The sequence below is a fragment of the Monodelphis domestica genome, chromosome 4 (assembly GCF_027887165.1).
Source record: "Monodelphis domestica isolate mMonDom1 chromosome 4, mMonDom1.pri, whole genome shotgun sequence".
NCBI classification, from domain to species: Eukaryota; Metazoa; Chordata; class Mammalia; order Didelphimorphia; family Didelphidae; genus Monodelphis; species Monodelphis domestica.
Window position 1 is genome coordinate 17851243 of NC_077230.1, and position 27165 is coordinate 17878407.

At 34.7% G+C, this 27165-nt stretch overlaps 1 protein-coding gene across 3 annotated transcripts in view; it reads left to right on the top strand.

The window, feature by feature from the left end:
• Positions 1 to 27165, top strand: part of EFHC2 (EF-hand domain containing 2) — a 222997-nt gene that overhangs the window by 140179 nt on the left and 55653 nt on the right. For all 3 annotated transcript variants that reach the window (XM_007493310.3, XM_007493311.3, XM_056826099.1), the window contains 3 exons: positions 8262 to 8404; positions 12854 to 13050; positions 16211 to 16344. In XM_007493310.3, the coding sequence (XP_007493372.1) occupies positions 8262 to 8404; positions 12854 to 13050; positions 16211 to 16344 (474 nt within the window). The remainder of the gene's footprint in view (positions 1 to 8261; positions 8405 to 12853; positions 13051 to 16210; positions 16345 to 27165) is intronic.

Genomic DNA, 27165 nt, shown 5'->3' on the forward strand with positions numbered 1-27165 from the left:
CCCAAATCATATACTCTTATGGACAAATGATAAATTATATGTTTTTCTTCTGCATTTCTATTCCCACAGTTCATTCACTTGATGTGGATAGCTTTCATTCTCATAAATCTCTAGGGGTTGTCCTGGATCATTGCATTGCTATTAGCAAAGTCTATTACATTTGATTGTCCCCTAATGTTTCAGTTACTATGTACAATGTTGTCCTGGTTCTGTTCATTTAACTTCATATTAGTTCATGGAGGTCTTTCCAGTTTATAGAGAAATCAAGCAATTTATCATTCCTTATAGCACAATAGTATTCCATCACTGTCATATACCACAGTTTGTTCAGCCATTCCTCAATCGAGGAACAATCCCTCATTTCCCAATTTTTTTGCCACTACAAAGATGCAGCTATAAGTATTTTTGTATGTGTATTTTTCCCTATTGACTCTTTGGGATACAAACCCAACAGTGGTATTGCTGGATCAAAGGGCAGACAGTCTTATATAGCACTTTGGGCATAATTCCAAATTGCCTTCCTGAATGGTTGGATCAATGCACAACTCTACTAGCAATGCATTAGTGTCCCAATTTTACTGTATTCCCTCCAACATTTATCATTTTCCTTTACTGTCATATTGGTTAACCTGGTAGGTGTGAGGTGGTACCTCAGAGTTGTTTTGATTTGATTTTCTCTAATCAAGAGAGATTTAGAACATTTTTTTCATGTGATTATTGATAGTTTATTTGTTTTTTTTTTAATCTGAAAACTGCCTATTGATATCTCTTGTCAGTTGGGAAATGGCTTGATTTCTTATACATTTGACTTAGTTCCTTATATATTTAGGAAATTATTTTTGTCAGAAAATTTTATTAGAAAAATTTCCCCCAGTTTGGTGTTCTGCTTTTAATTTTGGTTGCATTGGTTTTGTTTGTACAAACCCTTTTTAATTTACTATAATCAAAATTGTTCACTTTACATCTTGTAATGTCCTCTGTCACTTGCTTGGTATTAAATTCTTCCCTTTCCTATAGATATGACAGGTATACTATTCTATGTTCACTTAATTTACTTATAATTTCCCTCTTGATGTTTAAACCTTTTACCCATTTTGAATTTATCTTGGTTTAGGGTATGAGATGTTAATCTAAACCTAATTTTCCCCATACTGTTTTCTAATTTTTCCAGCAGTTTTTTCTCAAATAGTGGGTTCTTGTCCCAAAAGCTGGGATCTTTGCATTTATTAAACACTATCTTGCTGAAGTAATTTATCCTGAGTCTATTCCATTGATCTACCCTTCTCTTAGGCAGTACCATATTGTTTTGATGATCACTGCTTCATAATAAAATTTAAGATCTGGTGCTGCTGGGCCACCATCTTCACATTTTTTCATTATTTCCCTTGATATTCTTGATTTTTTTGTTCTTCCAGATAAATTTTGTTATAGTTTTCTCTAATTCTATAAAAAAAGTTTTTTGGTAGTTTGCTAGGTATGGCATTGAATAAGTAAATTAATTTAGATAGGATTGTCATTTTTACTATATTAACTCATCCTATCTATGAGCAATTAATGTTTTTCCAATTGTTTAGATCTAGTTTTATTTGTGTGAAGTGTTTTATAGTTATGTTCATATAATTCCGGAGTTTGTCTTGGCAGATAGATTTCCAAATATTTTATATTGATTAGAGTGATTTTAAATGGAGTTTCTTTTTCTAACTTTTACTGCTGAGTTTTGTTGGAAATATGTAGAAATGCTAATGATTTGTGTGGGCTTATTTTGTATCCTGCTATTTTGCTAAAGTTATTAATTATCTCCACTAGCTTTTTATTTAATTTTCTTGGATTCTCTAAGTATATCATCATATCATCTTCAAAAAGTGATAATTTAGTTTTCTCATTGCCTACTTTATTCCCTTCAATTTCTTTTTCTTCTCTAATTGCTACTTCTAGAATTTCTAGTAAAATATTAAATAATAGTGGTGATAATAGGCATCCTTGCTTCACTTCTGATTTTATTGGGAAGGCTTCTAACTTATTCCCATTGCAGATGATACTTGCTGTTGGTTTTAAATTGTTATGAGGAAAAGATAACTATAATAGGATAGATAAAGGTTTGCAGAGGACAGATGCATGAGACCTGAAGATGGAAGATTCTGGAAGACTGGAAGGAAGGGTTAAGCTGGAACTCAGGGGCTGTTAGCGCTCTCTCTGGATATAAACCTGGAGGGAGTAAATTCCAAGTCCTGAGGTTTCATTTCTTGTCCGTGTTGCTGTGTTTTCTTAAAAGAAGATCCTGTGAACCTGACACTAACCTGAACTAGCACCCAGCTAGATAGCATTGTTAGTAAGCAGAGGTATGGATCCAGTTGGACCTGGGACCTACACTTTGTTCCCTGTCTAATTTGTCACAGACCAGCACCTCTATTAATTATCAAGAGAGGTTGTTTAGTTCAAGGTAGCTAGAACAGGGTCCTGGGTACAGTTAAAGAGGTGAGGGTGACAAATATAATCTATAAAACCTCTGAAGACCCTTTGTGAGAAGGTTTAGATCTGGGTATTAGCTAGTGAAATAGTGGCAGAGATTCTCCTTTTCCCTTCAGACCTCTCTGTGGAAATAAACTATACCTTCGATTATCTTTTTCCAACTCCATAAATGAGAAATATGTGCGCTGGACCCAGATCAGGCTCAGGCCTGGTCAGGGCTAACTGCCGGCCCTTTTAACCCACACTGTGGAAACTCTAATACTGGCCCAAAATAATCAATTGGTATCACTTCTGACCGTATCCCTAAGACCTACCTAAAACAAAATAAATACTGCTTATTATTTTGAGGAAAGACCCTTCTATTCTTACACTTTCTAGTGTTTTCAATAGGAATTGGTGTTGTATTTTGTCAAAGGCTTTTTCTGCATCTATTGAGATAATCATGTGATTTCTGTTAGTTTGTTTATTGATATGGTCAAATATGCAGATGGTTTTCCTATTATTAAACCATCCTTGCATTCCTGGTATAAATACCACCTGGTCATAGTAAATAATCTTTGTGATAACTTGCTATAATCTCTTTGTTAGTATTTTCTTTAAAATTTTTGCATCTATATTTATTAAGGAGATTGATTTATAGTTTTCTTTCTCTGTTTTTGGTCTTTATGGCTTGGGGAATCAGTACCTTATTTATGTCATAAAAAGAATTTGGCAAGACTTCTTCCTTGCTTATTTTGTCAAATAGTTTGTAGAATATTGGTATTAGTTGTTCTTTAAATATGACAATCTAGGTGAAATTGATGAATATTTATAAAATTATCAATTGCCTAGATTAACAAAAGAAGAAATAGGATAGTCATCAAGGAACTCCCTAAGAAGAAAATCCCCATGGCCAGATGGATTTGCAAGTGAATTCTATCAAACATCTATTATTGGGTAAAATAGCTCTTAATAATTGTCTTAATTTCTTCTTCATTAGAGGTGAGATCACCCTTTTTATTTTTGATACAATTAATTTGGTTTTCTTTTTTTCTTTTTTAAATTGGGTTAACCAATTTTATTGTTTTTCTCAAAGAACCAGATCCTACTCTTATTTATTAGTTCAATAGTTCTTTTACTTTCAATTTTACTAATTTCTTCTTTGATTTTTAGTTTTTATCTAGGGTTTTTTATTTGTTCTTTTTCTTTTTAATTTGCATGCCCAATTCATTGATCTCCCCCTCTATTTTGTTGATATAGGCACTCAGGGATATACATTTTCCCCTAAGAACTGCTTTGGCTATATCCCATAGATTTTGATATACTGACTCCTCATTGTCATTCTCTTCAAACAAATTAGTAATTGTTTCTTTGATTTGTTCTTTGACCCACCAGGTTTGTAGAATTAAATTATTTAGTTTCCAATTAATTTTAAATTTGCCTCTCCATGAGCCCGGATTATGATTTTTATTGCATTATGATCTGATAAAGTTGCATTTACTATTTCTGCTTTTTTGCATTTATTTTCTATGTTTTTATGCCCTAGTACATAGTCAATCTTTGTATATGTACCATGTGCTGTTGAAAAGTAGGTATTTTCCTTTTTACCTCTAATCAATTTTCTCCAGATATCTATTAACTCTAATTTTTCAACATTTCATTCACTTCCCTTCTTTTTTTTTTTGTTCAATTTGTGTTTCGTCAGTTTTTCCTTTAAAAATCTAGAAGCTGAGCCATTTGGTGCATATATGTTGATATTTCTTCATTATTTATACTACCTTTTATCAAGATGTAATTTCCTTACTTGTCTCTTTTAATCAAATCTATTTTTACTTTAGCTTCTGAGATCATGATTGCTCTTCCTGCCTTCTTTGTCTCAATTTCAGCCCAGTAGATTCTGCTCCAGCCTCTGACCTTTACCCTGTATGTGCCACCCTGCCTCAAGTATGTTTCTTGTAGACAAACCTATATGGTAGGATTCTTGTTTTTAATCCACTCTGCTATCTCTGTTTTATGGGTGATTTCATTCCATTCACATTCACAGTTATGATTATTGTCTGTGTATTCCCCTCCATTTTGACTTTTTTCATTAAATCTGATCTTAAGAAAGGGCATCTTGACTACCAGATGGAGAGAAATATTGCTCAGGATAGTTATAGAACCTTTGAGCTACAAGGAACTGTAAAGATCAACTACTTCTTGAATGATATGGAAATATGTTTTGTGTGATAATACATGCATAACATAGATTGACTCGCTTGCCAGCTCTGGGAGCTGGGAAGGAAGAAATGAGGGAGACAATTTGCATCATATAACTTCAGAAAACTTATATGGAATTTGTTATTAAAATAAAAAAATAAATAAAAAATAAAAAAATTCAACTATTTCAACCCATTAATATACTCATGAGGAAACAGGTTCAAAAAAATGAAGCAACTTTTCACAGGTAGCAGGGAGAAAGAGATATGGAAAGATCTCCAGTTCCTTCATATTTCTCACAGATTATTTTTTCCCCTTAGTGATCTAGCAGTGTTGCTCAGCCTCTTCACTCTCCTCAGAGGTATAGGTTTGAGGAGGGGAACTGCCTATTTATACCATCATGGCTGCTGCTCTGTGTGCCTAAAGGAAAGCCTTACCATTTTCTGTCTATATAGTCCCCCTGGAAGGCTTTTAACAACTTCTGTTCTTCTGAAAAATTTCATCCTTTATTCCTTTATTTTTAAACCTTTGTTTAAGTGGTAAGAGTGGTAAGGGTTAGGCAATGGGGGTTAAGTGAGTTGCCCAGGGTCACAGAGCTAGGAATAATAATAATAATAATAATATAATAATAATAATCTGGATTAAAATCTGAAGTCAGATTTTAATCCAGATTCTCCACTCTCTAGGACTGGCTCTCAATCCCCTGAGCCATCTAGCTCTGCTTCTATAGTCTTGGTCCTAAAAAAGCTTCTCAAGATGGAAAGTATCTTTAGCAACTTAGGCTCCTTCACAAGACAGCCAGCTTGAGTCTTGCCAGAAGAACTGTAACTTTTTTTTAAACATATAGATAGATTCCAGATCCTAAGAAATAGGAATTGAGATAAAACTAATGCACGAGAAAGAATAACAAATAATATGAGAGTATTTATAAACAATTTTTTTTTTTTGTTTAGTTGTTTTCAGTTGTGTCTGACTATGAATCCATTTTGGAGTTTTCTTGGCAGAAACTAGTGGAGCGGTTTGCCATTTCCTTCTCCAGCTCATTTTACAAATGAGGAAACTAAAGCAAACAGGATTTAGTGACTTACCCAGGCTCAAATAGACAGTGTCTGAGGTCAGATTTGAACTTGGAAAGATGAGTCTTCCTGATTCCAGACCTGGCATTCTATCCAGCTGCCCTATCGAGAGTGATATGTATGGTGGCATCCCCATGGGAGGAATTAAGAGATGAATGAAGGCTGGAGCAAACCTGTGAGGATTGATAGAATGGGTAGGACTTGATCTGGACCTTGAAGGACAGTTGGGACTTGGGATGGACAAAAGGGAGAATGAAGATATTGCAGATGGAAGCAGTTAAGAACAAAGACAGAGAGGCATGGCTGAGTATGGCACAGGAGAGTAAGTAACTTGGAGCTACTAAAGTCTGAGATGAGGTGTCTCTGTTAAGTGCAGTGGGAAGAAAATTTGGCTAGGGAGGGCGGAGGGCCATTAGAGCTAGATGGAGAGCAGATAGATGATGTGGCATGTGATTATTAAAAATTTCAAGAGAATTTCCAGGTAAGAAAATCAATTTATTGAGCAGGCTAGCAACAACCAATAAATTAATTGGTCAGTGATCTCACTTGGTGATCAAAGACAAAGATACTCCTTTGAGTCATTAAATACAATTTTGGAAGCTCATTATTCCACCTTCCCCTAGACATCCCAAGGCATTTATAATTGGTGAATAGTCAATGAGGAGGTGGTCCATCATTTTCTCAGTCCCTCCCCAGTTACTTGGTGGTAATGAAAAATCACGTGTCTGGTCCTAGAATTCCAGCGTTTAGAAGAAGAAATCAGGTTCTTCCCATGTAGGAATGGATTTGTTCAAAACTTTTCAATGCTAGGCTCAAGGACACTGCCATGCTGCTTGCAGACATGCCTGGCCTAAGCTGGTTTTTGTTTACTGAGCAGGATAGAAACCACAATCTCACTTTTCAGTTGACCTAATACAGAAGATGTGCCAGGGTAGATGATGTAAAGAGCATTCCTTGGATTCATTAGGAACAAAGGAATGAATAAAGAAATTTGAAGGACAAACCTGAGCCTTTATTCAAAGCCCAGAAATAGAAATTATTCAGTATATTAAAAATAAATCTTCTCCTGTAGGAGATAGAGATCCATTTAATGATTCATAGCAGAATGATCACTGCATTTGGAGACTATGGGATGTTGACTGAGATCCAGGATCTGGTTTATATTACATTTGATATGACTTTGGGGAAGTCTGGACTAGATATTCTTTACTTCCAGCTCTAAAAACCTGTGGTTCAATGACCAGGAAAGCAATAGGATTGAAATTAGTGCTCATCAGATTGGTTATATATTCACCACTGAGTTACATTAATTTTCCTAAAGATTTAGTCTTGTTAGGTTCTAGTTCAAATTCAGCCTCAGATTCTTACGATCTGGGACAAGCCATTTAACCCTTGTTGCTTCAGTTACCTCATCCCTAAAACAAGAGAGTTATATTAGATGACCTCTAAGACCATTCCCGGCTCTAGATTTATGGTCCTGTGATTGTATGGCCATAGATGTGTGATTTTTCATTGGAGGGAATTCCTAGTACGAAAACCACAAACACTAATATAGTTCACAACTAGTTTATTGATTGCATTGTAATTCCCAGGTATCTTCCTCTCTTATTAGAGAAGTCATCATTTGACCCCCAAAAATGTATATATAAAGCAATATCTTTTGTGTTTTTATTTATTGGTTCTTTCTCTGGAGGTGGACATTTATAAACTCAAATATCAAATCTATAGCTGTACATAATTCTCTTTTGGTTCTACTCATTTCATTTTTTATAATTTCTTTTAGGGCATTCTATTTTTAAAAAAAAATTAACTTTCTCATCATTTTTATGGTGCAATAGTATTCCATAACAATCACATGCCACAACTTGTTCAGCCATTCCCCAATGGATGGACATTGGTTTAATTTCCATTCTTTGCCACTACAAAGAGAGCTACTCTACATATTTTAGAACATACAGGTTCTTTTTCTTTTTCCTCGCTCACCCTGGGAAACAGACACAATAGTGGTATCACTGGGTCTGAGGGTATACCCAGTTTTATAACTTTTTGGGCATAATTCTAGATTTCTAGTTCATGACTTAATAAGTAAATCTTAAAGAGTTGCTTGAGGTTAAGAAAGGTTAAAATATTTGCCCAGGATGGCACAGCTCATATAACAGAAGAGGAGTTTGAACCCAGCTCTTTATCTCACTCTAAGTCCACCTCTCTTTCTACTATTCCACACCACTTCTTTGACTTAGGTGACATTATTTTATTGGTACCATATATCCATAATCTCAGTTATATGGCAAAAACAGGTGGTATATGTTAGTGGGGAAATGTCTCCTGGAAAATTCAGAACCTTAACAAGAACCTTCCTTTTTTAGTATCTTCTCGTTTGCTTTGGAGAATTTATTTTGCACATAACGTGAGCTGATCATTCGCATGTTCAGATAAAATTATATATCTTATAATGGAAAGTGTTTAAATGCATCTGAGAGGAAAAAAAAATCAAAATGTTGCAAATGTTCATGTTGCCATTCCCCTCTTCCTATTTAGCTACGGTCTTGTCAGTCACGTGCTTCGGTTTCTTGCAAAACTTGACTCAGATGATTGTATTGATAAGGACCGGAGATTCATCATTTCGTATTACCTCTGTGATGACACTATTGCAGTGTTTGAGCTTCAAATGAGAAACACAGGTAAGAGACTCAGTAATAGCTTTAGAGCCAGAAAAAAACTGAAAAATTTTCTATCCAGCCCGTGTATTTTATGGATGAAAAAACAGATGCGCAAATGATCTAAGATAATTCCAAGGCACCCATTATGAAAAATGCTATCCATCTTTTGAGAAGAACTGATGTCTTCAGACTGAATATATTCACTTTACTTTTTTCATTTTTTAATATGCCTTCTACAACATGACAAATGTGGAAATATTTATTGCATGATAGCACGTGAACAACCTTTGTGAAATTGCTTAGTGCCTCGGGGAAAGATGAGAGGAATAAGGGAGGGAGAGAGTTTAGAACTCAAACTTTTAGAAAATGAATGTTAAAAATTGTTATTACATATAATTGAAAAAATATTTTTTAAAAGAAAAAAAAAACCAGATGATTAGAGTTGGGCCAGAGGGACAAGAAGAATAATTATGAGAGCTGGGACTTGAACTCTAGTTTACAATATCAGATTCAGTGTTCTTACCACTTATACAACACAGTTCTTTTGTAACAGATAATGCTTCATTCTAAAATATGGTAAGGATGATCCATGAACCTGGTTTCCATACTCTAGATGTTATCATTTGATCCTGGCATTTCTTTTTTTTTATTTCTAGCATTTAGTTCTTTATTGAATGCTTTGCAATATTTTCTCTCTCTTTCTGAAGCTTCTATATCCTGGTTTCTAGAATAAATTACCTCTTGCATCAGATCTTAATTTCCCTCTTTGGTACCTAGAGCTCTTCCTAAGTAGCCTCTTCCTATCCTTTTGGGCTTCTTGGTTTCTACAGAGTTCTTCCATCCTGATTTACTGTTACTTAAACTCACCATGCTCCTTCTCCTGCCTTTTCCCTATGCCTAGAAGATGATACTTCCTCCCTTCTGATTCTTAGATACCCTGACTTTCTTCAGGACACATTTCAAGTAGTACCTTTTCCAGGAAATCTTAAATTCCCCTGGATGCTAGAGCGTTGCAGTCTAAAGCTTTCTTGTGTGCACTCTGTAAGGATCTTTTATATTTTTGAATATTTATATATACATTGTTTCCTCCATTAAATTATAAGCTTATTGAAGAGAAGGACCATTCTTTTCATTGAAAAGAAGCTTCTCTGGTGCTTGGCACATAGTAAGTCCTTGATAAATGTTTGCTAGTTGAAGAAGTAGAGAGGGCTCTTTATTCTTTTCTGAATGAAAGGCATATGCTGGCACCATTCTGATTTGGAATGAATGAAGCCTAATAGAGGGCAGACCAGCAACTGCAGCTTTCCCCCTTACCTAGACATTTTGGTTTCCTCAGTCAAGGCAGGAAAAAAAAAACCAGATGATTAGAGTTGGGCAAGAGGGATTATCATTATTATAAAATTAATTATTATAAATTAATTATTATAAAAGTATTCTTTGTAACTCATCCAAGACTTAGGCAAATTAATGTAATTCACTAGCAACAACAACACAATTTGCTAATCTTGTGACTATCAGTCACAAAAATAAATATTTGGGAGAGGATATGTGGAGAGGGATCTGAATCCTTATATGACTCTCCCAGCATGGAAACTCCTTTCTTTGTCAACTCTTTGCAACCTATTTCTAGAGATTTACCTGGGACGCAGATCTATCTGAGGGCAGCTAGGTGGCACATTGGATAAAATCAGGAAGATTCATATTTCTTAGTTCAAATCCAGTCTCAGATTACTTATTAGCTGCATGTCCCTTAATCCAGTTGCCTCAGTTTCCTCATCTGTAAAATGAGTTGGAGGAGGAAATGATAGACCACTCTAGTATCTGTTAAGAAAGCCTCAAATTGGGTCACAAAGAATTAGACATAACTAAAAATCCCAAGAGAATCGTTCTTGGTAATATATAAAATAATTTAGGTATTACTGTCATTTGTATTTTTGTCCTACCCATGAAAAATTAATGCATATTCCTAATTATTTAGTTCAGAAATTCTTCTTGACCCTGTCTGGCCCTTAATCTGTCCTGCCACCACATATCCTCTCTTTACCAACCACTGGTCATAAGAATAATCCTCATGGAAAAAAAAATTATTCTTTGTGACTCGTCCACTATTGGACATGTCAGCTGCCAAGACATTAAAGCTATGAATATGCAAGCTGGTAGCAAGGAATATAGAACCATGTCAATATATGAATAATCATTGTATCGATCATAGTTCTTACAGTTTTCAAAGTTGTTTGTCTTTACAGGATGTTTGTTATTGCAGAAATAGTTCTAAATCTATTGATTTCACTCTGTTTCACTTCATAGAAATCTTCTGTGTCTTTGAAATCATTTCTTTTAGCACCTCACAATTCTATCACATTCACATACCATAACTTAATTAGCCATTCCTCAGTTGTGAGACATGCTTTTAGTTTCCAGGATTTTTTTTTCTTTTTGCCACCTCAAAAAGAGTTGCTATAGATATTCTTGTACATTAATGACTCTTTCTTTCTTTAAATTTCTTTTGGGTATAGGTCTAACAGTAGTGTAGCTAGATCATTTCACACAAAATTTGTTAACTTTTTGTGTATAATTCCATATTGCTTTCCAAAATGGTGTCTATGTTCACAGGTTCTTCAGCATATATGAAACTTGTATCATTTCCCAGTTTTGTTTTTGTTTTTTGTCATCTTTGCCACTCTAAAGGGATGTGAAGTGGAACTTGAGAATTGCTTTAAATTGCATTTTTCTAATTAGTGACTAGGAGCATTTTTTTTTATGTGGCTATAGACATCCTGGATTTCTTCCCTGGAGAACTGTCTATTCTTATCCTTATACTATTTATCAATTGAGGAATGATTCTTTTCTTAAATTTATACTTTATTCATCTTAGGAGCAAAACTTCATCAGAGAAACTTAGTATAAACATTTATCCCACTTACTTATTTCCTTTTTAACCTTAGCTTTATGAGATTTGTTTTGCAAAACTTTAAAAATTTTATATAATCAAAATTATTCATTTCATCTTCTATGATCCTCTCCATTCCTGAACTTTTCTCTCATCCATAAGTCTTTATTTATTGCTTTCTCTATTTTATGATGTGATCTTTTATATTATGGGCTCATTTCCATTTGGAGCTCATCTTTGTGTAAGGTGTGAGGTGTAGGTCTAATTTCTTCCATACTACTATTTAGTATTCTGATCAGTTTTGTTAAATAGTGAGTTCTTATTCTATTTGCTGCATTTATTGAATACTATTAAATACTTGTGCTTCTGTATGTTGTTTACCTAATTTGTTCCATCGATTGATCTCTCTCTTAACCAATACTAAATTGTTTTAATAATAGCTGCTTTGTAGTAGAGCTTGAATTCTGGGACTGATAAGACCTCTTTATTTCTCTTTATTTCCATTACTTCTTTTGAGATTCTTGATCTATTTTCCCTTCCATATGAATTTTGTTATTATTATTTCTTCTTCTTCTTCTACAAATTAACCCCTTGATTCTTAGATTAGAATGGTATTGACTAAATGAATTAATTTAGGTAGTATTATCATTTGTAGTATTCCTATGAGCAATTAATACACTTTCCCAATTATTTAGTTCTGTCTTTCTTTCTCTAAATAGTTGTTTATAGTTTGATTTATACAGTTCTTGTATATACCTTGGAAGGGAGACTCAAGTGTCTATGAGTGCTTTGGTAATTTTATATGAAATTTCTCTTTCAACTTCTTCCATCTGTCATGGTGCTTTGGGTCAAAGTTTAAACTGTATTCAATTGAAATCAGGCATTTATTAAGTGCCTGCTATGTGCAAGGAATTATGTTTGGCGATATAAAGACAAAAATAAAATAATAAGTGTCCTCAAGAAGATTATATTTTATAAGAGCTAAGGACCTTTCCAACTTTAAAATTCTTTGATTTTGTGATTCTAGTAGGAATTTTAAGCTTCTTGCATAGGGAATCCCAAAATAGGGTCATGGGGCAGAACTCAATAAATACTTGAATGAATTGACTATTTCTTGAATTAGGGAGAAAATAGACTGGAGAAAGACCTCATTTTAGGAGAGTGAAATCATTCCACTGCTTTTTAACTCACTTGTCTACAAAGTTCAACATTATCCCATTCGCTTCTACAACTTAAAAATTAGTTATTTCCATCACACTGATGGAAAATAGGAGTCTAGATGAAATGATGTGCCCTCTGGATATGAAAGAACTAGAGTATTAGTGGAGAGAAGCATGGACTTGGAAGCCTGGATTCCAGCATTTGTAAGCCATGTGACAATCAACCAAATCTTGCCATGTTTCCAAGTCTCAGGTTTCTCTATCCATATCGTGTACCTAATCTCACAGATGTACTGAGTCCATCTCTTTGCCATTTGGAAAGTGCTATAGAAATCTGAGTCGCCTTGACAAAAGCAAGGCACAAATGGTTTTTGTTTGTTTTAGAGCAAGAACTAATTCTTTGCCATTCTCTTTCTCTAGGAGTAATTGGTGGGAAGTTCTTGGAAAGAGGTCGTATTAAGAAACCTGGACAGAAAGTTTTTAAGAGTGAGCCCTCGGTCTACTTCACAGCTCAGGATCTATTTGTTGGTGCCCACGTTTCCTTCAATGGTTACAATTTAATTTTGTTGAATGGTGATGAATATTCACTGTCCTATATGGAACAGCATCCAGATGAGGTGAATGTGCCTTCCCTTCTCCACCTTGGGCTAACTTTTCAGCAAACTACATTCTTTCTCTCTCTCCAGAGCATCCCTATATCTCCTCTGCCCCAATCGTTTCACCACCAGTTTTCTGTTGTTCATTCACATAGGAACCTGCATAACTTAGCCATAGGTCTCCCACAGAAACCAGTCCATTGTCTGTGTCTGTTTATGTTTCTCAGATGGTGCCTCATGAATTCAGGTCACAGTTGGGATACAAACTCACAGAGTTCAATAAAATGTCCTCCTGTTTAATGCTGACACTGAAGCTATTTCAGAAAGAGGTTCAATAATTATTGAAAAGCAATAAAATTTAGCACATATTGGACTATTCCAGTTGATTCACTTATACTGATAATTAAAGAGTAGATATTAACTAAACAAGTCATATAGGGATCTTATGGTAGTTATGGCTTCAGCTTCTTACAGGAGGGATCACCTGAGGCATTGGCATAAATAAGAATCCAGGAAAAGAGAAGTACTTTTTATTTAGAAAGAGTTAAAGGAAGCTTGCTATGGGGAAGGCAGAAGACAGAGGCAGAGGAATCCTGCTGCTTTTAGTATATTATGGAATTTCTAAGTAAATAATATTAATAATAATAATAATACAATTTTGAGTTTAATAGTGTCTTTGCATTGAAGAGTTCGATAGCCAATCATACATGAACAGTATAGGAAATATTTAATAATATGAAGAAAGAGAAAATTATATTATTACCTACTTAACAACATGATGATGATAATTTTATATGATTATAATATTATTAATGTAGCATTTTGAGACAAATACTGTTAGAATTGCCTCATCTGGTTATAAAATGTCCCAGTGGGATAAGTTGCTAAAATAAACCCCAACAAATCAATTCTTTTTCTCAGAGATGATTAGCTTGCAAGTTATAGAAAAATTTCAGATTGTACATCTCTCTCTGTCTCTCTGTCTGTCTGTCTCTCTCTCTGCCTCTGTTTCTCTCTCACCCCTCCACCCCCACATATAGTTTGGACTGTGATTTTGGCAGCTGAAATTTGAGTTTGATTTTCCTTTCCTTTCTTTTCAATACAAATATTTTTAAAAGAGAAAAGATTGTACAAAATTGTAAATGTATGCTTTTTATATTTTCCACTGCATGAAACATAGAAATTTTGTATAATATTATGTAAATATTGATATCCACTCTTCTGGATTCTTTAACCAGCCTTGCAAATAGCTTAAGAACATAAATAAATATAATAGATTCATTCATCCACCTGTCAAATTTGTACCATCTCATTTATAGTGTGGATCCCTTCTAAAGCATCACACACAGAACACGAGTGCAAATCAAGATGTGTACTGAGGTGTTGTTAGGCACAGGACGTAATGGAGGAAGAAAGGCTGATTCGGATGTTTTATTAAAATTCCTCCTCTCAGCGCAATCTGATTTCTTTCAGGCCTGGGGTCTAAGTTAACCACAGATTTCCTAACAGTTAATTGTAATAATTGCCCTCCGCTGCTGAGCTGTTTATTTCAGGTGCATAGCAAAAAGATGCTCTGTGATGTGAGTGGGAGAAAAGGAAAAGGTCCAACATGTAGGCTATTACATTTTAAGTTGAACTAAAGGAATAGAGCTGGGGGATGGGATATAAGGATTCATTCATTTACTTGGCAGCTAATTGATACAGCGGAAAAAATGCTAGTCTTGGAGTCAGGAAGTCCAAAGGTCAAATTCTGTCTCAGACACTGACTAGCTGTGTGACCTAGCTTCTCTTTACATCAGTTTCTTCATCTGCAAAATGGAGATAACGCCTATTTGATTGAAACCCTTCATAAATCGCAGTTATATTATTGGAGGAATATGGAACCCTTAATTCAATTAAATTTTTTCCAGATTACATGTCAATATAATTTTAATAATTGCTTATTGACATTTTGTGTTTCAGACTCTTTCCCTCTATCCTCTCTCTTCCACCCTTCCAGAGGTAATATGATATAGGTTGTACCTGTGCTATCAGGTAATAATTTTTTTCATGCTGTTAAAGAAGATGCATTTCATTTACACTAGAGAAAAATTTAAGAATGAAATAAAGTGAAGAATGGGATGCTTCTATCTGCCTCCAGACTCCATCAGTTCCTTCTATGGCAATGCATAGATTTTTTCATCCTTGCTTTTGCTGCTTTGTTTTGAATCCTTAATAGTTAAGTTATTCACAGTTGTCATCATATTATTACTGTTGCCTTCAATTCACTTTAACAAGTATTTATTAAACACCTTCTATATGCAAGCTGTTAAACTGCTACACAAACCCCAAATCCAATCAGCTGTGCCTTCAGTCTCCCAGGGCTTCCTTGATTAGCCTGAAATCTCTTGCTTTAGTTATCGTTCTCAGCTTCCCAGATGGTCCTGGACTTCTCAGAGAATACGGACAGGTCTAAGTTTCATGGATAGATGTTCCTTAATCCTCAGCTACTATTAGAAGAATTGGCCTTAGTGGAACTCAGAGCTACACTTCAGTTTTGAGTAAATTTATGGTTATGTTTTGGTAAAATGTAGTATTTTGAAGGATATAAATTGAAATACAATAAAATAATCAGTTTTACATCTTAATTTACAGTACCATCACTCATATATAGCTATTATTATGACCAAATGCATTATTTCCCTCAAATTTCTTGAAATACTATGTTTAAGAAAATTAAAATATTTTATTTTAAGAAAAAAATCACATTGGGTTAGCTTTTTCAATATCTAATAAGAAAACTTTATGATCCTTATGGTTTGACTAGAGAAATTATTTTAAAGAATTAAATTATTTTCACAGGTTTGTGAATTACTTTTAAAAATTCTGGTAATATTTATGTGACTGTTATTTATATCTATTTTAATAAAAATAAAATCTCTAATTTAATAATCTAAAATTAATAATAATTTTAATAATAAAAATAAAAATAATAAAAATTTTTAATAATCTTAAATACACTCAAAAATTAGGAATTTTTCTTATTTAACATCAGTAAAATAGACTCTGAGTCTTCAGGTATGTTTCTTTCTTTATGTTTAAATACTTATATTTACATATACTTTCATATGTATATTATATTTATTACATATCTGTACATATATACATATATATATTTTATTTTTTTTGCCCCCGTTTTTAGTTTCCTATGGGCAACATTGAACTTATTCTGAGAAAGCTGAAAGATTTTGGAGGCTCCAATGCCAGAGAGATCAAGATGATCTTTGCAGCCGGTGACCCTAAGCACACAAAGATATTGGATTATGAAGCATTCAGGTAAGAATCTCATCCTTTTCCTTTAAGATTTCCCAGAAGGTATCAGCAATAGACTGTTTCCTGGAAGCTATATTTTATGGTAACTTTTTTCTTATTAAAATAGATGATATTTTTGTATACACAATCCATAATGCTATACATAGTAGATATAATTAACTCTTGAACTATGGGACAGGAGCTGTAATTTGCCATATTTGTATTCCTAGTACCTAGCAAAGTATCTCGAACGCTACAAGTGCTTAATAAAATTGGTTGAATTGACTAGGAAAAGAAATTCAGACAAAGATACAGGAAACAAGCTGGTAACAACTTCTTCCAATTTATGGCCTTTATGAGGGGCAGCCAGGTGGATAGAGCACCAGGCCTGGAGATGGGAAAACCTGGATTTTGAAATGTATAGTTGGAAAATCTTGAACCCCAGGACTCTGTTTTGTATTTCCTAGCATCCTTTTCCCTTCGTTTATGTGCATCTTTACATAATTGTTTATAACTTTCTGGGACTCCTCCCTCTTTCTCTTCTTTATCGATACCATGGCTGGAGTTAGCTCCTTTTAAACTCTGATTTTTATTTTAATAAACCTTATAAAAATAATATTTGAGTTATTGTATATAATTTTAATTTTCACAGAATCTAGCCTCAATCACTTCAAAATGGTGTGATCCTAGAAAGGTCATTTAACCCCAGTTGCCTAGCCCTTATTGCTCTTCTGCCTTGGAACCTCTATTTAGTATCTGATTCTAAAATGATAGGATGGGTGTCACCTAGGAGCTTTACCCTTTCCTTGGTACAATCTCAGTGCCACGTGGTATTTGATGAGAGACCACTGCCCATCTCTTGGCTCTTTTGGTTCCTAGCTGACTAGTAGAGTCAGACATCTCTGCAAAGCAGCATCTGATCTATTGACAGTATAATAACCCTCAGCTCCTGGTGATTCCTTTCTCTCCTGTTTTAGAGTTTCTAGCATAACAGTTCTGAATGCTCAGTTAGGCAGTTTCCTAATACTCAGACAGGGTTAGCTCCGGGTCCTAATTTAAACTTCATGTATTACTGGCGAATCCCTGATTTCCTCCATTTTCCCTTTGTTAGCACAGACTAAATACATAGACATTTAACACATAAGCTTGTGACCAATCCTTCATTTTTATTTGAAGCAAAGTCAGGATAAAGGAAGCAGCTTAGCTAAAAGAAATAAAACAAAAAAGGCGAATCTATGATCAGAAAGGCATAGGGAACAGAAGTTGGAGAAAATGTGTGTCTTCTGGAACTTCGCTCCGTCCTTGAAGAAGAGATGATCAGCAGCAGACTGGTAGACCAGGATTCTCTCTGCCCTTTCTGCAGTTGCTCATCTCTCCCCATCCACTGCCTCTTACCTCTCCAGCTTCACTAAGTTCTGATCAAAGCCAAGGTTCCCGTCTGCCTCACAATGACTGCTGCTGAGCTTATGAAATCTGATTTATCTGTTCCATCATCGACTTTGTGCCTTTTCCATCACCAAGCTCAAAGATGGTGCAAATAGTCCCAGATCTCTTCTCCAGGCTAGTTTTAGTTATAAATCTCAGAATGTTGATTAGTTCTCAAAACCCAGTGACATATGTAGTGGATACTTACATGTGTAAGTCAGTATCAATAGGAGTGACATCATCCCTTAGCATGTTGATATGTAATTAGATAAGTGAATGTTCACATTAATACTGTCAAATCAATCAACCAAATAGCAAGCCTTTAATTAAGCACTTATGTTCTACCACTCAACTAAGTACTGAGGATACAAAGAAAAAGCACAAAACAGTCCCTGCCCTCAAAAAGCTTACATCCTATTTGGGAAAACAAGATAGACAAGTCAGAAATAAAAGAGTAGGGAAAAAAAAAGAAAAACAATTAAGAAGAATGAAACCAAAAATAGTGATAGCACTCAAAATAAAAATCCATCTAAAGAAAAAGAGGAAAAATAAAACATCATGAAATAAAAGATGAATGTTAAAAGAAATAAAAATTCTAGGAATTAGAACTTTAGTTTACCAACATAGAAATATAATACCCCCCCAATGCTGAATGATATTCAAATGTAAAATAAAAAAAATAAAGGGAAAGTTAATGAAATAAGATAAAACCCTAAAAATTAAAATTAAGGAAATCAAAACAAAATTTAAAGTTGCAGTTAAGATATCTTTAATGCATTCCGTAATAAAGAAAAATTTACTTTAAAAGACTCAAGAAGAAGGAGTTAAAACAGTATCTAAACTCTCAAAGCAGAATAGAAAACAAAAGTTAAAAAATATCCCATGCCAAAGCCATCCAAATGTTGCCCCATGTTGTCAGGGTTCAAATGTTTACTTATTGGAAGGTGAAAATGGGCATTTGGAAGTATGGGCATTATTTGGACTATTCCTTGGGCTAGGCATGACTAACCCTAGCTGCTGATGTCAACCCCAACTCTGCAGAGAATTCTTTGTGTAGAATTCTCTGGGGCAAAAGATGGAGAAGGTAATGAGGTCCGACAACCTATTGTTGTCTGGAAAAACTATTGATTCACTTTTGCCTAAGGGCTTCTTTGGGATGTTTCTTAAAATTAATAAATCAATGTCATTCGTTCTCTTATCTATTCTAAATCTCTATTAAGTTTGTAGTGTACTGAGAATTAAGACCAGTCAAAGTTCCATAACTTCTTATTCAAAATTAATGAAATGCACATTCAAAAGCAATTTAGGATTAATAATATTTTATTTTTGGTTTTAAAAATATTTATTACCAATTATGTATCATATTATCTTCCTTATCTTCCTGATTTGAAATCTGGCCTCAGACACTTACCAGCTTTGTGATCCTGGGAAAGTCACTTCTGTTTCTTCATTCATAAAATGTGTTTATCAAGAAAACTCCAAATACAGTCATGAATATTTAGACAAGACTGAAATGACAAAACAAAAAATATGAATGGAATCAGGAATTTAAAAAATTTTAAATTAAATAAAAATAAAATATAAATATACATGAAAATATACAACACATATGATATTTGTACCAGTAAAATATAAAATAAACATATAAAATAAATACTAAATTAAATTAAAAAATAAAAACACAAAAAGTTCTTAGAAAACAAAGAACAGAAAACAAACCTTTGAATGACATCTACTTCCCAAAGGAAAAAAAGGGGGTAACTAGATTCTAGGTCAGTGAACCATTCTCATGCATCTCCCCAGCTAAGCCTTAGCTGACCCATCTCACTGAATAGGATGAAAACTATGGTGGCCATAGTCACTCTCTACTCTAGCCAAGGCAGGCCACTTCTTTTTACTCCCTTTCTCCAGCCTTTGTCTCCTTGCCTCTCATTCTCAGTGGACCAATTGAATCTTCTGTTCAGCTTCTTCTTAGCTCTCTGGGTTCATGTGTGAGACTGCCATGGTAGCAGCAGCAGCAATAGTGACCAGGTCAACCCGGCATGTCCTTGCCTTTCTGCTATCTTTCTTGTGCCACAGAAAACCCTTCTCCAAATTCACTGCCTTTCCCAATGACTTCTCCTCCAAGTCAGGGGAAATCATGCTGTCCATTTTGAGACTAAGCCCCTATTTGGTCTGTCGATCAGAATAAGCCAAAAAATTCCATTTGTCCAGCAGAACTTTTCTTCCTAACTGTATATGCCCAGGGTTGGGGGAGGAGAGAGGGAGAAAATGGGCTACAGTAGAAGAGGGAAAATTTAAATTGAAGGTCAACTGAAAGGTTTCTCATCCTAGGGACAAAGTGAATGAGTGAGTTCAGGAGGATGTAAATTAAATTAAACCTAGAAAACAAAGAAGGCTTTCAACTCAGACCAAGGGTTGTGACTTTTGAAAGCTATATGGGAGGAAGCCAGGCCTGATGGAGCTAAGCCATGGGGTTAGACATCAGAAAATGAGCTTAGAAAAATGGAGGAGGGAGGATATTCCGTTATCTTTCTGACGTCGCCCATGGCCACGATGATCGGTAAGCCAGATACTTATTAGAAGTTTAAAACGTTGGAAAATGCACTTGCTGTTTTACTTAAGCATCAGTGGCTCTCCAAAATTAAGGACCCCAAAATTGTTAGAATATGAAAACTAGAGAGGATCTTAGAGAGTCAGTCCAATATTCCTCCTCTCAGGTTATGCAGCTTTACAGTTAAATAGCTAAATTCTCTACTGAAGACCTTCTGTCCTCAGTTGGCAACTTAGGCAGCTGAGTTCAGACTGAACCCAGGGAGGAAGAAGGTGGGAGGATGAAGGATGAGAGGAAATCCCATTTTAAAAGAAATATTTTAAGAATTTTTAAGAAAATTTTAAAGATTTTTAAGAAATATTTAAGGATTTTTAAGGACCTTTGGTAGTAAGAGTTTCATGGACTAGTTGGGGAAAATGGATTTATTCCAACCATCACAGATTATGGATAAGGAAAAGAGATTCCGTGGAGGGCAATAAAACACCTTGTCCAAAGTCACCCAGCTAGGTAATACTTGAGATCATGTGTGCCTTACTTTTTAGAATTTCCAGAATTTTAATAACAACAAGAATTTGTCATTTCTTTGCATCATATGTATATAACACACATACACACAAATACACACACATATATTGCAATGCAATGCTTTTGAAATTCAATTCAACATGGATATTTATAATGTGATTATTATGTAAAATAAATTTCCCATCCAGCACAGTTAATACAGTCACACACGGTGAGATTTTAATGTGTTAACACGTTGTAACATACTGGGATCCTTTTATGAAGTTCCAGCACCTTTCTGACTGAGACAAAAAGGAACAACTTGATTGGCTGAGCAAACAAATGATCAACCTTTGAGGATTTTAAATAGCAAATCCCTGGATCAATTTCAGATTACACGAGTGGGAAATTGCAAGGCAGGAGCTGCCTTTGGAGGAGGGCTGGGAAGGGGGAGACACTTTACCCCAAATTCTTCTCTCCCTACACAAACACAGACAAAAACATACATTCATACACACAAAAAAGCACAATATAATTTTATTGTATTCACTTTTAAAGCCCTCAACTTCCAGCTTAGAATCAATACTATGCATTGGTTCCATGGCTGAAGAGCAATAGGGGCTAGGAAATGGGGGTCAAGTGACTTGCCCAAGGATCACCCAGCTGGGAAGTGTCTGAGGCCACTTTTGAACCCAGGATTTCCCATCTCCAGACCTGGATCTCTCTCCACTGAGCCACCCAGCTGTCCCTTGCCACATATTTATATGTCACACATTTATACTGCACACATGCCTTCCTATTGTGGTACCATGTTATCTTTGAATTGAAGCCATTCTTCCAATGGATATGGTGTATTGTTATAGGAGAATACAGCCCAGGCTTATAGGGAAGACTGTAATTACTCTTATTGCTGTATCATTTGAGGATAATGAGCCTTTGTGAAAAGCTAATTGCATGTCTGAGCTCATTGTTCACATCAAACACATCAGCGAGCTTTTCTCGAGCTATAGTGCTAGGGACATGGAAGCCAAGGTAGTAGTAACCAGTTGGGGGATTCAACCTGCAAGTATGGGTACAAGTTGGATATATTTGGGTCTCCTAATAGGGAGAGACTTAATTTGGGACTCTCCTTTTGACCTCAAAACAGGAATCCACTGGCAAAAAAAATACCCATTTTAATTGATTTTTATTTTGTTTCATTTGGATAGTCTTTTCCATTTCTTTGATGTGTTAAACTTTTACAGGTTAGAGCAATCTTTTTGATATAGTTTTCAGATGGTTGAATGATTAAGTACTGATATCTGTATATGATGTGCCTATTATTATTATGGAAGCTATTATGAACAGTATGGATTTTGTATCTCTAGATACATTGTGAACACGGACACAGTGTCTACCTTTAAATATTAAATATGTTGAAAACTTAAGGATGAAGTTGCTACATTTATGCAATACACAATAGTAATGTAATACTGTTAAATAAAGGGCAGAATAAATAAGTCATATGCCCAAAAAGTGAATGGACACATACCTTGTGAAAAATGAACATTTAATTTGGTTTTCAAATATTTGTCTTTATTTTGTGGAAATTAATAATGTTTTTTAGGAGACAATTTTACATAGACTTATAGTTTTGTTTGTTAGAAAAGTTGCTTTTAAAAGAAATGTAATTAGTTGACACATAGAGTAAACAACTACATGGAAATGTAAGTATAAAACAAAAATTGGCTGCTGTTTTTCTTCTTTTCTCTCCTTGTTTTTCTTTTGTGGTGTTTCCTATGCAAATAATGCAGCAGATAGCTATTATAGTTGTAGAATTTTACTATGGAAGCTTATCCATGTTCATTGGGTAGTTAGGTGGTGTAGCACCTTGGGTGGAATCTGTAAGAGCTAAGTTCAAATCTGATCTGAGACGATTAACTAGCTGTGTGACCTCAGACAAGTCACATAATCTTTTCCACTCAGTTTCTTTTCTGTAAAATGAGGATCATAATAGCACCTACCTTCTAGAGCTCTTGTGACAAACAAATGAGATACTTTTAAAGTGCTTAAGAAGATCTCTGGCACAGAGCTATTATAATTCATGCTTTTTTTTCTTCAAAGCAGTCTTAGACTACTTGCCTTATTGTAATCTGAGTCAAGAAAACCTGTCTTGAGATTCTTGTGGACTTCAGGACCAAATGATTTGAGGTTTGCCTATTGGCCCAAGAAATCAGGCCTAAATGTTTAAATTTCGAAATTTCTTTCCTTCTTTCCTTCTTTCCTTCTTTCCTTCTTTCCTTCTTTCCTTCTTTCTTTCTTTCTTTCTTTCTTTCTTTCTTTCTTTCTTTCTTTCTTTCTTTCTTTCTTTCTTTCTTTCTTTCTTTCTTTCTTTCTTTCTTTCTTTCTTTCTTTCTTTCTTTCTTTCTTTCTTTCTTTCTTTCTTTCTTTCTTTCTTTCTTTCTTTCTTTCTTTCTTTCTTTCTTTCTTTCTTTCTTTCTTTCTTTCTTTCTTTCTTTCTTTCTTCTTCCTTCCTTCCTCTCTATCTCCACCCCCCTCTCTCTCCATCTATCCAGCTAGTTATGTCTAGATCTAGATCCTTCTGTGGGCATAAAAAAAGTGTGAATCCAAACTACATACCATTTTCTATAGAATGCTCTCCTCCCTATGGCATCCTTGCTATCTTCTAAGCCCAAATCAAATGACTTCTCTTTCATGAAGCCTTCCCTGATTCTGCCAGTTAGAACTTTAAGCTCTCATCATCTTCATGATCTCTTTATGTACTTATATTTTACATATCACTTATTTATATATCTTATCTCAACTTAGCTCTCTGAAAGATCATATACATACATACATACATCTATATGTACTTATAGATGTATATGTATAATATACATATTATAATTCATGTAATGAAGTAAGATGATGGGTTAAACATTAGTTTAGTTGTTCCCAGAACAGTGGATGGATTTTGTTTAGATGAGGGAAGAAGAGGAAAAATTTTTGTTCAGAGACAAAGAGAAAGATCATTTGATTTTTAAAAAAAACCTTACCTTCCATATTAGAATGAATATTGTGTATTGGTTCCAAGGCAGAAGAGTGGTAAGAGCTAGGCAATGGGGGTTAAGTGACTTTCCCAGGGTCACCCAGCTGGGAAGTGTCTGAGGTCAGATTTGAACCCAGGACCTCCCATCTTCAGGCTTGGTTCTCTATCTACAGAGCCACCCAGCTGCCCTCAATCATATAATCTCATTTGGTAAATGAAGAAGCAGCATCCAGCCATCAGTTTTCTGGAATTCATATTTGAACCCCCCCCCCCAAACAATCATTCCAGGTTAGCATTTACATTAAGGATTATTGCCTTAGCTCGTTTAGATGCATATCGTACCAGAGTATGCCAGACTTGTAAGGCATTTTAAACAATTTCATAGAAAATTGCTTTGCAAACAGTCTCTTTGTGAAGAGTTTGTTCCACAATGCATTGCAAGGATTTGTACCTACAAGAATTTCCTATTACACTTGGATACACTGACAAATGGAACCATGAAACAATACTGAAGGTACACAAACACAGAGTGGAATTTAAAAAGCATTGCATTGAAATGAGCATGGACATTCCATTAAGTGTACATGGGGTAAAGGCTTTATTTAGCATTTGCTCTAAAATGAAGTTAGCTTCTATTATAGAGTGTTCAAAGCTGTTTCCATACAATTTGCATTAGGAAACAAGGTCAACACTTCAGAATGTATACTATACCCGACTTTAAGAAACAATTAAATGTACAAAACAGATACATTAGGCAATGATTTTTGTGTTACAAAAATGATTTTTCAGTTTTCCCAGGATCCATTGCAGAATTAAGTGAAAATGTATAGGTTCCCCTGAAGTATTTATTTCCCTTCATAGCTTTGGCAATTTAAAACTAATGTCTTCAGTAGCACTGCAGGTAAAAGATAAATCAGAAGACAGAAGATCTTTGTAAATGACTAACATAAAGGAACTGGGAAAATAAGACTTGATTTATAAACATTAGATTCACAAGCAACTTTTCCTGAACACATCCATCTTGTGAATCAAGATGCACCTGTAAAGATTTACAGTGAGCCAACAGAGTTAAAGGGAACAGAAGAACCAACTTGGCCCCAATTTCCTACCCCCAGTACAAAAATCTTGTTCCTCCTACACTCCCACCCTTGCAAAAAAGAAGAAATTTTTATTAAATTTCTGAAAATTTCCTGTAGAAGAAGAGACATTGTTCTTGTCCCTGCTGCCAATTCTGGCACCCCCAGATCCTGCTGCACCCTTCCTGCTTCTCCTTCCCAGAGTCTATGTGGATTCTGTTATCATCAGTTCACTACCTGACTTGGAGCCTAGGAAGGACCGTAGACTTTGCATGCCATCTCTGACTGCTTAGGCTGGGGTCCCTAATCATTGCTTGAAGTCTCATCATGCCTGTCCCTTCTCTGTCCCCCCTCAAGCTATTATGGGATGCCAACCCTCCACTTCTTCTCTCTCGTTTCCTCCATTTTCAGCTCCCCCAAATGGTACAGGTATTCTCCTTCCTTTTCTCCTTCATCTACCCAAAGCAACCCAACCTCCTAACCACACAACTTCAGATTTCCAGCTTTTAGTCGCCCACATCTGAAGACATTCCTCTTTGCCTCACTGATCCTCTGCTTCTCTAACTGTGAATTTCAGCTCTCATCATTTCAGCTGCCCACATCACATCCCTGTTCTATCAGACAAAGTAGGACTTAAACTAGGAAATCTTGAAATTGATAGACAATGGCATTTTGCATTAATGGAATAATGAATAACAAATATGTAACAATTTGAAATTGATATGCACTAGTTGACAGTTACATTTAACAAAATTAACAATAAAGGAACTGTACAGAAATGTAATAATGATCAGGTATTTGAACAGTCTATTAGCAGAAGGGAGCAAATCAAATAAAAAGAACAATGAAGAAAATAAAAATGTGTACTGCTTAAAAACAGGGAATACTGGAATATGGGAAATATGGAAGAAACAGGCTACAGAAGAAGCAGGAAACATTTATTCTCCTCAAGTACAAAAGAAACTGACAAAAATACACCATATATTAGTTTATATTGTAACAGTTAAAATTAGTTTCTCTGCTAAATGTATTATATTTTTATGAGGTTTATTAAAGATTAAGAAATAAGGAAAATACAAAATAAGAAATCACGTGCAACCTACATCTTGCCTGCTAGGTAGAGAGCGGTGTGTGTGCGTAGAAGCGGAAGCCAAGAGAGCGCAAGTAGGCGGTACAGTCAGTTTAAATACTCATTGTGTTCTCACACTCAGGTGAGGACTCAGGGAGATTATAGGGCATTCTGGGAACTAGCCAGGACTTCTGGGGATTGAAGTCTGGGGTTCAAATCTACATTTTTACAATATAGAAGCTTTTAAAATTCTATAATGCAGAAAGTATACATTCTGTGTTCTCAAACTAAGATACAATAAAATTAAAAAGAAATAATTGTGGGAAAGATTTTAAGTTATATAGAAACAAAAGACAATCTATTTTACAAAAATTGATTTAAAAATAAGAAAAATGATGGCAATATTCAAAGGATGATACTACTGCTGTTGCTGCTGCTGCTGTTGCTGGTACCGCTACTACATCATTGAAATCTATGAATAAACAACAGTTCTTAGAGGCAAAATTGTCATTGTATCTACATATTTATAAGAGGAAAAAATAAAAGAAACAAATTAAGCCTGTATCTAATGATGCCAGTAACAAGAAACAGAAATGTTCAAATGGAAAGTTTATAATAAGGCTATGAACAGAAATAAATAGAATAGGAAATGAAACAATTTGTTGATAGGTAAGATCAAATAATACTTTTTTTCTAAAAGATTAATAAAATTTAGAACTCTTACCAAACTACTAAAAGAAAGGAGAAAATACAAATCAACAAAATGACAAATTGAAAAGAACTCACAATAAGTACAAAATAATTGAAGACTGTGTTAGAGCATATTAAAATAGTTTTAAGCTAACAAATTATAGATCTTGAAATGAAATGGATAGTGATTTACAAATTGCCACATGAGATCCAACAGGAAATCAATAATTTTTGGAAACTAGTTTTGGAGGAAGAAATAAATCATCATTGTATTACTTTTCAAGAATATCAGTCCCAAATGACTTCACAAGGCAATTTTTTAACCTCATTGATTTTCAAACCTGACAAAGCAAACACTTAAAAATTATAGTTTTGTTTCATTTATGATAATAGGTGGAAAAATACAAGTATTTAACAAAATGCAGTAACGCACTTAAATTTTTTTTTCATTGTGGCCAACCAAGATACTAGATACACCAGCCTAGCTTAATATCAGAAA